The following is a 13342-nucleotide window of genomic DNA, read 5'->3' as shown; positions in this document are numbered from 1 at the left end:
GTGTTACCTTACACATAGCCAAATACACATTTATATTTATACTTATACTATTAGGTTGGATTCAAAAAATGACTTTTTGTTATCATTATCAAAGACACGTATACCTACATTGATATAATTTTATCACATATATGTACGTATTTTTGTTAATAAGAAACTAAGATTCTTAAGAACAATACAATAAAAAATAGGTATAAATCTGTAATAGGTATGAGACCTATAACGTTGAACGTATTTTAGATGAATGAGATACATAAATTAAAAGAACATGTTTTAAATCAACAATGTTTTTTCAGTTGAAACGAGTTATGCATAGAAAGGGCCCACGCAACCCTACATTCTCTACATAGTAATATAATCTCACGTTGCATCAGACTTTAATTTTTATTTCAAGTCAAGGAATCCTAAAAAAAATAGTTAATCATGCCTGCTAAGACCGAGAAAAACGTTTTACTTGCGCAGTCCTTTTTGAGTTATATCAGTTTCTAAATGAATTTATATTAAAAAAAATGTGAAGTAAATAATAATATATACCTATATATTATTTACTTCACATTTTAGTGTGCCGTAGTTTAGTAATAATAGTAATTAAACAACTATATAAATATATAGTTATAATATAACTAATTATTTTATCTTTATTTATTATTCTATTTCTATTCTAGTTATAAAATATATATATTAATGTGATTCAAGAGGAAAGTTTATATGTATAATACATGCGTGTTATAGTGTAGAACAAACCGAGATCAAAACTATACTAATTACTACCTACTAGCTCCGGCTTCGCCCGGGTGTACATGTATTATATATATAAAACTTCTTCTAGAATCACTCTATTTATTTAAAAAAACCGCTTCAATATCCGCTGCGAAGTTTTAAAGATTTAAGCATACATAGGGACGGAGACACAGCAACAGCGACAGCGACTTTATTTTATATTTATTAGTATAATAAAATGTAACATAATGTCCCGGTAATTTGGCAACCCTACCAGCAATTATAATTGAAATCTATGCTCAAAAAATATTTATCGTAATTCCCGACCGTAATGTGATTACAACAGTAATTTTTAACGGTACAAGAGTTCCGTGTCAGCTAGACATCTATGGCGACTGTTGAATCAATATGTCCAATTTTTAGTGAGGTCAAACTCAAAGCATTTCTAGGAAGTTGGCACACTCCGATTTCGTTTTAGCATTGAATACCGTTGTTCTCGGTATCTCTTTTGAAGAGTAGGATCTGAGTAAACATTTACATAGAAACCGTGCGGATTATGTTTTATGCGAAACTCTATTGGCACGTTCAATAGTTATGTACTAGTCATGCTTTCTATGTATTCGTATGTGATTAAATAGTTTGAAGAATGCGTGGTGTATGTGTGTTTTGTATGTATGTACATACATAGGCTATCAAATTTATGCTGGTGAAACCACGGACACAGCTAGTAATTTATAACGCAACTATGCGCGCCTCAATATTAATTATGTAATTGACGGTCTCGTTGGTCTAGCGGTTTAGCGTTAATTTCCGATGGTCGCAGGTTCCATTCCTCGTACGGTGCAAACATTTGTATTCATGAGTATGATTGTTTGTATAGGTCTGGATGATTTCAACTAAAACAAACAAACAAACTAAAACGTGAGAGGAGCTTGCTAATGGATACTTATTAGTAAAATAGGTGTTACGCTCTCTCTGTCCATCCCATGTTCCCAGTTAATCTGGGGTCGGGTCTCACTGTACATCTGCGCTAGAGAACTCTGTCCTGGGTTGTCTGAGTAGTAAGGTTGTCCTGGTCCATCTGCTTCTTAATATTGTTCCACCAAGTGCCATGTGGCCTGCGCCTACCTCTAGGTACGATAGGTGTAACGCCAACTTTATTTAACTGAGATAATAAAAAAATAAAGGGGGATGGGGATTGTTAGTAATGTGGACTTATGACCCCCATCACAAGCAATGTACCATGTCAGGTTGACCTCCACGCGGTCCCCCCTGGAAACCATCATGATAAATTTCTGGTGAAATTGTCACGATGGGCTAACTGACCTGACCTAATGTTAATCTTATCATCCTCCACTGGTGGCCCGCCAGCGTAAACCGTTAGCGCAGGCAGTTGCACCATACCATTATCATCCATAAAAAAATACATAGATAAAATATCCAACTGATTCATGAATACTAAGCTATATAAATTAGACTGAATTCCGTATTACGTCAGAGGCAACAGGTGGCATTGTATGTACGTGTAAAAGCAATTACGTATCAGATAACAAAGTTAAATCTAAAATACATTATGTATGTCTATCTATCTACTCATGTAGAAAATACCTTGTTAGATAGACAGAGACAGAGAGACGTGTGTCGTGAACAGACTATTGATTACTAATACATTTTTACTTAGAAATCATTATTTCATTGTATAAGAGAATAATTCCTTAAGGCTGTTCTCGTTATTTTAAATAGTATTAATTACAATTTATACTGCGATTATTTTTATACATAACTAGCTGTTCCCGCGACTTCGTCCGCGTGGAATTTAACTTTATTTTTCTAAAATATAAGTAGCCTAAAGAAGTAAAAATTATTTTGTTCGTCTTAATGCTATTTAAGCGAACGTCTTCGTCATAGTAGCTCCAATCTTTAATTTTAGTTCAATCAGTCGAAAATCTAAGAAGATTTATACAAACTTTAATTCCCTATTTTATCCCCTTAGGGGTGGAATTTATCAAAATCCTTTCTTAAGGGATGCCTACGTCATAGTTTGTATGCGCAAAGTCTCAGCCCGATCGGTTTAAAATTGCCAAAGTTTCATACAAACTTTTTCCCCTATTTTATCCTCTTGGGGATAGAATTAATCAAAGTCCTTTCTTAGCGAATGCCTACGTCATAACATCTACCTGCATGCCAAATTTCAGCCCGATCCGTCCAGTGGTTTGGGCTGTGCATTGATAGATCACTACGTCAGTCACCATTGAGTTATATATATTTAGATTAGCAGTTTAGTACACCGACTTAGTCAGAGAGGTCGGGTCGCGCCTTCAAATCTGCGCGATACCAAAAAATTTTGTTTGTAAATTTTTGTAATTCTAACTCTCCAGTAATATATCGATAACAAACTAACTTTATACGAGAGACGGTAGTCTCATTTCTTCTACGTTATATTCAATATGAACGAATTATGGGTACAACAAGTGTTGCGGTTACCGTGACGTCGAATCTATCTCTGTTTACCCCATATAGTTTCAAAGTCGTGAAGGTACATTTACAGCACCTTTGCATTAAAAGAGATACAGAAATATCATAAATATATTGTGATGTTTTATTGCCCTTACTCTAAACATTATATTAATTGTTACTATATATAGTATTATTTGGCTGTTGGTTTTTAAAAAAAATATTACAAGAAAATACAAAATTTTACATTTTATATAACTTTGTAAAATGTAGAAAAAAATGTCTTATTATATATATTACAGGAACACGTTGCCTTATTCTAAACGACATATCAATTGTTATTTTGTATTGTTACGTTAATAAAATAAGAACTGTATAAAAATTGATAAAGAAAAAATAAAAATTGTTTAGTATATTTCATAGACAGACTGGCAGGTGTCATTCGAAGTCGTTTTTAGTAACCTGCTACCTACTTACATGCACCTCACCAAATATTATTGTTTCTACATAGTTTTACAAGAATATTTAAAGTGTAAATAATGTCAGTGGTTCCGAGTAAACGCGTCATTCCGCGAACACTTAGCACGTTATATACTCATACAATGCATATCATACAAATAATAAAACACACATATCACCTATTGTTACGATAATATATGTATAAAGAAAATGAAAATATAATACGTAATTTGTTTTTGTTATCCTACTGATTTTGTTAGATTAACATATTACGTCTATATCACAATAAAACTTCTTTATTATATTTATTATTTCTGCCCATTATAAAAAAAATAATGAGAATTATAATAAAACTAGCTTTTGCCTGTGGCTTCGCTCGCGTTAATGTATCCGTATGTCGTATGTAAGGGTGGAATTTATCGAAATCCTTTCTTAGGGGATACCTGCGTCATAGTAGCTTTATGCATGCAAAATCTCAGCCCGATCGATTTAAAATTGACAATGTTTCATACAAACTTTCATCCCCTATTTTATACCCTTGGGGGTAGAATTAATTAATAAATTAAAAATCCTTTCTTAGCGAATGCCTACGTCGTAACATCTACCTGCATGCCAAATTTCAGCCCGATCCGTCCAGTGGTTTGGTCTGTGCGTTGATAGATCACTATGTCAGTCAGTCAGTCTTTGAATTATATATATTTAGATTACTGTCTGACCCTTGCAACAGCGTCACATTTTCCCGTTTTTGCAAAATAATCATAGTATCTAGCTTATAGCCTTCCTCAATAAATGGCTATTAATACTAAAAGAATTTTCAAAGTTGTATCAATAATAGCAGAGAATACTTGGAATAACTAGACCTCTAAATCACTTTACCTCTTTATAATATTAGTACATATAATTATTATGAATTGCGTTTATGCTAGCCTATGTAGCGCCTATAATGTACATTATAATGCGAACATAAATTATTTATGACTAACTAGCTAGTTGACCCGCGTAACCTCGTCTGCAGCACACTTACTTGACATTTATCATTATATTTCATCCAATTTTCATATTATCTTTTTAAATTATATCCTATGTGTCATTCTGACGTATATGCTATATTAGTGCAAAATTTTCCATTAAATTCCGTTCAGTAGTTTTTACATGAAAGATTAACAAACATCGATCCATACTCACAAACTTTCTTCTTTATAATATTAGTAAAACATACCATTTACATACTTACCTAAGTAAAAGATATTATACGCTCGTGTAGGGTACAATCTTTGTTTCATTGTCGACAATAGCACTGTACACTTTATCTATTTTCGTAGTAATGCTTTTAATAATAAATAACTATTTATCAGCAATGGTTTTTATTTTCTGAATTGTGCATGGTTCATACGAGTTCAAGTCGTATTCTAGGAATTTGGTACAAGACAAGGGCGTGCTGCGGACAGTGCCGGCGAACTGTCGAACATACATACTAAACTAACAATGCTTGTAGTTTAGCCATAAAAAAAATACCGTGCATAAAGTACTGGTTAAATAAGTAGGTAAATATGTATTTCTATATAGTTTAGTATCACCACAGATATCACGGAGGTAGACCGTAAAATGTCGTCTGGGCGGGTGCCTCCATCTCACCTATTTCAAATCACAAGTAGCTTACTTTAGATACTATGATTAGCTTTGGCTATTTAAGCAAGCTTATTGTTTCGTTACTGGGTCCGATTGGGCAGTAAAATTACAAATAAAGTGCATCTTAGTTCTCTGAAATGGGAGTCGTATCATAACGTATTGCAGTTTTCCAATAATAATAATGACGTATTGCAGTATACCCGTAGTGCAGTTTTCCAAGTCCATTAATATGAACATAGTGTTGTATTAAGATATGTAACTACATAGTAATTTGACAGATAAAAAAGAAGTAAACATTCTTCTAATATTTGTTTAGTGGTTAGTTTCACGATAACCATACAGTTTATTGAATCTAGAACCAAAATAACTTTTGCTACATTTGGCTGTGTTCGACATCCTTAAAAAATGTACGTAGTTTTTTACAGTCAAAAAACAAGTAAAATATTCTTCTAATATTTAATGGTTTCACGATAACCACAACGTTTATTGAGTCGTGAGACCCAAAATAACTTTTGCTTAATTTGGCTGCGTTCAAGTCTAATTTTTAGTTAAATATATTATGTTCCTATTTATAGTCCGAATTTACAAAAAAATAACTAATCGTTTAACTACGAATGACACTAATTAGTATTATTATATTGTTGCATTCAATGATAAAATTGCATTGATATTCACATGGTCTTATCAAATTTATCTATAATTATCATTTCCATTGTCGGTTAGTAGTAAATGACAACAAAGCATACTTATGATTGATGACAATCGGTAGGTATACTTACAATATAGATAAAATATATATTTATAGGCTTTTCCGAGTATTCGAAATTGCTACTGGGAAGTATTATATTTATTTTTATAGCGCATTTAATTAACTTTAGAAGGCTGCGCGTATAAACTTACTTAATAACATAGATTAGGGGGGAAGGGATTATTCACGGAATTGCTTACAATATATTTTTTTTTATCTCTGAGCTGAAACTGATTTACTACAGTTAAAATTTATACGCAACAATAATGTATTGTTTCGAATTTAACAATAATTGAGTAACAATATTAACACAAAGGTAGGAAAAATATCTAAATATAGTCTACAGTATTTTTCATGTTCAATATATATTTATTGTTCTATGTAACATTGTATTGTCATTCTATACTATTATAATATACAGTTTAACGTATTAGCATTCTGAGGTCATTAGACCTCCCTCCCTACAATATTCAGCATAATTCAGTAGGTATCTGATTATGCTCAAATGATGTCCATAAAATAAAGAAATAAATCAAATACTTATGCAGTAGTCCTGGAGATTACTCATAAGTGCATAAACTTACAAAATTTGAACTCTTTCGTTGTTATTTTAGAAATTATATATGTATATATCATTACATTGCTTTTATTGTCGCATTTACGATATTATAAAACTTATAAATAAGTTAATGCGGATTCAGTTTCTTTCGATAAATATAGGTATTACTCATATAAATAGTAGGTATTATATACATACTGTATAAATGTAGTAAATAGTATGTATATATGTAGTTTGTTATATTAGTACTTAAAAGGAATAAATACCTCTTTACTATATCTAAACAAAATTATAATAATTATTTAATTAACGGTTAATGTTCTTTAATTTTCAAGTATATTCTTATCAAACCATTTGTTTATTTACTAATTAAATTTTCATTTAATTGTGAATTCCATTGTAATTTACGTGTGCTATCTTTCATTTCAAATGAAAAACGTAAGTAAATAGGTATTAATTCGGTTTAACAATTTAATCCTTTTGCTTTAAAATGTTATTCTCAGAGTCGTGTCGTGACAAACGATCTTATCTTTCCAAGAATAAATTGCACTCTTTTGAGCTGCATAACTTATACTGAAGTGTGCTTGAATGTGTATTGTAACATAATTATGGTAATGTATATTAAAATTTACAATAACATGCCAAAGAATATTCTGGAACTGCCTTTTTATAAATGTAAAAGTTTAATTAATTTATTACATTTTTTTCAGTTTATAATATGAAGTCGCTTTCGCTGTTTCTTCTCTTAGATCTTTTAAATTACACAACGGATTTTAATGCAGTTTTTAGCAGTAGATAGAGTGATTCAAGAGGAAGGTTTATATGTATAAGGCACGTACATCCGTGCGAAGCTGGGCAGGGTAGCTGCCAATAAATAATTATTTAAATGATAAAGTGCATAGAGCTGTTCATGGTAAGTACGGGATTTTCAATAAATATTAGTCATATAAAACTAATAAATTAGATAATGTTTAATAATGCTTTCATATTAAACTAAAAACCACAACAGTTAATTTCTTATTAGTTCTTAACTGAAAGTGTTGTCAAAATTGAATGGTAGACTTAAAAATGAAAAAATTGTATTGTATCATTGTACTGAATATATTTTAACTATCCGTAGCATCATCACCACCATGCAGCATCATCACCATCATGCATCATCGTAGCATCATGACTGTTACTGGAGCGGGAACACAACTACTATTTTAATAAAATCCAAATATTAGCAAAAATGTGTATTCTTCCCAAAAGGGCTCACAGCAAGAAGTAAACAAAACAATATATTATAGTCAAAAGTGACGTATAAAAATAGATATAAAAATATAAAATTTATAAAAAGAATGATAGACAAGCTGCCAGTAACATCCCACCCTCCTGTGACATAGTCACATCCTACTGAAAATCTACTGGCAACTTGACCAGCCTTTTCAGTGGCCGTCGGAGTATGCCTCCAGAGGTGCTTACCTCCGCTACCCTAACTATACCATCACGGCCCGGAAATACGGTGGCTATCCGACCTAAAGGCCACGTACCTCGTGGTAGCGAAGGGTCCACAATAAGGACCATATCTCCTACGGTCACTGTTTGTTCGCGGTTTTGGCCAGGGGATCTTCTCGGAATCAGTGTTGGTAAATACTCCTTAACCCAGCGAGACCAAAACATGTCGGCTAAACATTGAGCCTTCCGCCAATCACTTCTTCCGAGAAAATCACTCTCATCCAAAATAACCGGAACCGGGTGATATGGAGATGATTCACCTAAAATGAAGTGGAATGGTGTGAGAGCGGGTGAAGAGGGATCTAAAGGAACGTGAGTGAGAGGCCGGCTGTTTACTAACGCTTCAACTTCAATTAAGGCTGTATGAAGCACTTCATCTCTGGGAGCACGATCACGCAGAATAACTTTCAACGCTGTCTTTACAGACCGCACTAGACGCTCCCAGGCGCCTCCCATATGAGGAGCTGCAGGTGGAATAAAAGACCATGTTATCCCTGTATTAGCTCCTTCTTCGCTCATCGCTTTTAGTATGTTGTTAGAGCCAACGAATGCCGTTCCGTTGTCCGAATATATCTTATCTGGGGTCCCTCTTCTGCTTATAAAACGCTTAAGACACATAAGGGCGCTGTCGGTGGATAGAGAAGCTGCGACCTCTAAATGAATGGCCCTTGACGTTAAGCAGGTGAACAAGGCAACGTATCTCTTCTCCTTTCTTCTTCCGACTGTCACCAACATCGGTCCCATATAATCCAATCCAATGAAAGTAAATGGACGACGATGATGGGCTAATCTCTCCGCTGGTAGGTCGCCCATAGGCGGATTTAAAGGTTTAGACTTCAGAAGAATACATCTCGGACATCGATGGACAATGGCACGAAGAGAACTCCTTAGATGAAGTATCCAGTATCTTTGTTGCAATTCATTGATGACGAGATTTGGTTGGGCATGAGCAGCTCGACAATGGTAAAATGAAATCAAAAGACGTACGGTGTAGTTACGGCCATCGAGAATGTAAGGCCACTTTGTAGAATCTGGAATATCAGAAGCTCCGACTCTGCCTTGTAAACGGATGACACCCCGCGGATCTAAAAATGGGGATAATCTTCTTAAACGGCTATGAGCCTTGAGGGGAACTTGCCTTTTCAGTGCTTCTAGCTCTTCAGGAAAGGATTCCATTTGACTCTTACGCAATATATCTTCTTCAGCCTTGGCCAAATCTTCTGCAGATAATGGTATCAATGAAAGACAAGATGATGATGATGACGATACTACCTGAGATGATGATGACAAATTTCGTCGTAAAATACGTGAATGATGTGTAAAATTCTCAAGCTTCAGTCCACAAGCACCCAAAAATATTTTTAAGTCTGTACAAAAGAAACGTTATAACAGTTTATGTGTTCTTTTAAAAAATAGTGACTGAAAAAACGAGTAGCTAATAATGCTGCCTGAAGCTCTAGATACATTATGAACCCCGATTCATTACATTACACATATCTTAACAAACACAAACGTAGGCAAATTTACTAGTGTAATTCAACATGCTCTTTATTAAACTGATCAAAAAGATATCAATAAGGAATACTTTAGAATTTAGAAAACTGTTTAAGCCGTTGAATCACATTTGCCAAACTTTAGATTGATCATGATCTAGCAGATCGTCTCAATTCATGTTAGAACGCAAAATCTTTTGAGACTCTACCTTGAATTGTTATTGAAGAGAAAATACCTATGCATCATATAATCTCATGACGTGAGATAATAGTAAAACATATGGAACCTCTAATAAAAAAAAATAATCCGAAATCTCTATCTCTATCAAAAAATATAGTTATATGAGTATCATGGTAAACCTTTTAAAAGGTTTATGCTCTAAATATTTTAATTGTCTGTAGGTCTGCCAATAACAATCAGCCGTTGCAATCAATAAACAATCAGCCCGATTCCACAATAAACCACTAGTCTGAAACCTGCTGTTTGGGAACCTACAAGTAGTAGTATCTAAATTTTGAATAGTACGATCATGCAGAGAGCCAGATGAATGAGGGTGTTTCAATACACCAAGTGCCTCTAATCTAAACTGGCCCCTAAACAGCACGTTCAGAGACGAACTAAGAGTAGGTTCTTTATCAATAACTCTAGCATGATTAATAACTTCGACGGGTTTAGTTTGACTGTCAAAGACACCATGCAATACCCAACCTAAACTAGTAAGGGTCGCAACTGGTTGTGATCGTGTTCCTGACCTAATACCACGTGATACACTAAGGTGCCAATTTTCAGCTCCAATTAAAATAGTTGGTATGCCATCATATACCAATTCCTGAGATATATCTGACAAATAATCATACTTAGTAATATCAGAATACCGAACAGTTTGTGATGTCAAATTTAAATTGTCTATAGACCTAGCATTTTCAATAGTAAAAATATCCGATCCGAATTTTCCGCGTATTTTAAAATCTACATATTCTACTTTGTCCTCTCGAACCATACCGCCAACACCTTGTACACGAATATGCCCCTTAGGTCCATTGAGACCTATCCGTTTAGAAATACAGGCATCTATAAGGGTAGCAGTCGAACCATCATCTAATAAAGCCAAAGTTTCGATACTGCCTAATGGCCCTTGGACTACTACCGGAATCATTTTAAGTAAGGCGCTATTTGTGTACTGCGTTGTACTACTGAAATCACGATTTGTATATGTACAATTATTTTCTAATTTTAAACTTTTTGGTTGAGAATCTAAAGAATTAATCGGTATAGGTACGGAACTATTTGGTTCGGTAATTTCTTTTGCAACTGTGACACATGTAGGTGAAAATTTATTTGACGTTGCTGTCATAATGGCACCGTGAAGTAAATAATTATGGTATGACCTACAACCATCAATATTACATCGCTTTTTTGAATAACAATTACGCCAATTATGTTTTTTATCACCGAAACATTTGAAACAAAGTCGAGATTTTGTGACAAAATCAAATCTCTCGGCGACAGAAAGGTTTTTGAATTGTGTACAGTCTGTTATGATGTGTTTTGAAGAACAAAATATACATGAATCAGTCGAATAAAAATTTGTGTTATTGCAGGATTCAATACGTTTTGGATGTTTCAATGGTTCAGTAGGTTTTGAGAGTGAATATTGAGGAAGTATTCCGAATTTTCTATGATTACTGGCTTCCTCGGAAAGAAACTTAGATAATATTTCTAACTTTGTACCCTGGAATTGATGTGATGCTGCATAACCTGGCCAAATGTAACGCAAGAATGGTGTTAATTTAAATAAAATAGCATTGTAAATTTCTGTTGAATAAAGATAATGTTCTTGTTTAAGGTGTTTAATTGTACAAATTGTATTTTGTATAGTGGAAGAAAATGAATTTAAATCTTTTAAATCTGTCTGTAACCTAGGTAGTGAGCGAATAATAGACAACTCTTCCATAACTATAGTCTCAGGAGTGGCAAACCGTTCCTCTAAAGCTAACATAATCTCTTCTGGGTCGTCACATAACAGTAGGCGAGCAGAAACTGCGCGCGCAGCCTCACCACGTAACATGTAACGAAGACGAGTAATATTTTCGTTTGCAGAATAATTATGTTTCGTATCATTGTAGGCACGTTTAAAGGCAATCCACTCAGAAGCCCTACCGCTGAAAGGTAAAATATTAATGTCTTTGCTATGATATTTATTTCCTGTAGATAAATTTAATAAAATGTCACCCAAACGCTTTAAATCGGACTCGGTTGAAGTTTCCGGCTGTGTAACAATATGTGTGGTCGGCGGCTGGCGACCATCATAATCACTCCGTAACTTCTGCTTGTCCTGTGGTATATTATATACTGACGTTTGATTATCCATGGGAATTGAGGCGGGACCTGTACTAAGGGGACAATATGTTAATACATGTTGGCTAGGAATACTATTTATATCACCCTGAGTACGTTTATTTGAAATTGAATGTGTCGTATTTTCAATTGGTATCTGAGGTGGTAATTCAGGTACGTCGAAGAACTTGTCAGGTAAACTTTGAACCCAAGAACAGGTCCTAGATCTTATTACGGAAGGATTAAAGCTATTCCTTGACTCCGATTCTATCTCAGCAATTTCTGCCTCTAACCTAGCTCTTTCGGCCTGTTCCTTCAATAAACTTAATTCTTTAGCCTGAGCGAGTCTTTGGGCTTCCAGTTCCTGGGCCGCCCGCTCGGCCTTTATTTCATACAAAGTCTGGGCATGCCGTGCCTGGGCTGCCAGACGTTTAGCTCTAGATGAGGGCTGTGATACCGTTTCCTTTGAACCCGATGGTTCATGATGGTGAGCAATAGGGGCAGAGTTCTTAGAAATCGCCACTCGAACAACAGGGGCAGCGTCTTCGGACACCGCCGCTCGAGTAAATGGGGCAGTATTTCTATTTACTGCCGCTCTAGCCATCGATCTTGTTTCCATGACGGGAAAGGATAAGAAAAAATTAAAACAATACTTACTGGTAAATATGCGAAGGACCAATGTTACTGGAGCGGGAACACAACTACTATTTTAATAAAATCCAAATATTAGCAAAAATGTGTATTCTTCCCAAAAGGGCTCACAGCAAGAAGTAACAAAACAATATGTAATAGTCAAAAGTGACGTATAAAAATAGATATAAAAATATAAAATTTATAAAAAGAATGATAGACAAGCTGCCAGTAACAATGACCACTGACTTATCCTATTAGGTTAATTTCAATCTGCTCACTCTGTGGGTCAACGGACCTGCATCCGTGCATCACGTCATTCTGATCATTGCATTCTACACTAGTGTTATCATTAAGATCATTTATTACACAAGGAAATCGAACAAGGCCTTATGAGTGTAGTGAGTGAGTAAACGATTTCAAGTCCCCGAAATGATTAGAAATTCAACACATAGAATGGCTTAGTAGCCATTCCATAGTACCTAATCATGCAATATTGTATGGCTACTGTAAAACCGCAAAGCCAAGGTGCGGTTGCACGTTGGCTGTGGATACTATTAAACTGTCTACATACGTCCTTCAAATCAGAAGCAATATCGGAGTAGAAGTGACTTGTAACTGTCTTCTGTATACATGACCAACACTACATATCATATGACACTTGTGATACCACTCATGTGTTGCCAATCCAGCGAATTCTCTGGATTGGAACTGAATTTCTGTAATTAAACTGTAATAAAACTGATCCTACCAACGATGCCGTTTACAAATCAAGCTGAAATAGGCGAGACTGAGGTACCATAGGGGAAAGGGGA

General features: G+C 34.6%; 1 protein-coding gene across 1 annotated transcript; it reads right to left on the bottom strand.

The window, feature by feature from the left end:
• Positions 1 to 7961: 7961 nt before the first annotated feature.
• On the bottom strand, positions 7962 to 8991 carry LOC131841083 (uncharacterized). Its single transcript, XM_059189320.1, has one exon. It carries the CDS (start codon positions 8877 to 8879, stop codon positions 7962 to 7964), a length of 918 nt encoding a protein of 305 aa, XP_059045303.1. The 5' UTR covers positions 8880 to 8991.
• Positions 8992 to 13342: the final 4351 nt, after the last annotated feature.

The sequence above is a fragment of the Achroia grisella genome, unplaced genomic scaffold, assembly GCF_030625045.1.
Source record: "Achroia grisella isolate CSIRO2021 unplaced genomic scaffold, CSIRO_AGI_Agris_v1 utg1573, whole genome shotgun sequence".
Lineage (NCBI taxonomy): Eukaryota > Metazoa > Arthropoda > Insecta > Lepidoptera > Pyralidae > Achroia > Achroia grisella.
The sequence above is the reverse complement of the archived record's forward strand: the minus strand, read 5'-3'. Positions and strand labels throughout refer to the sequence as shown.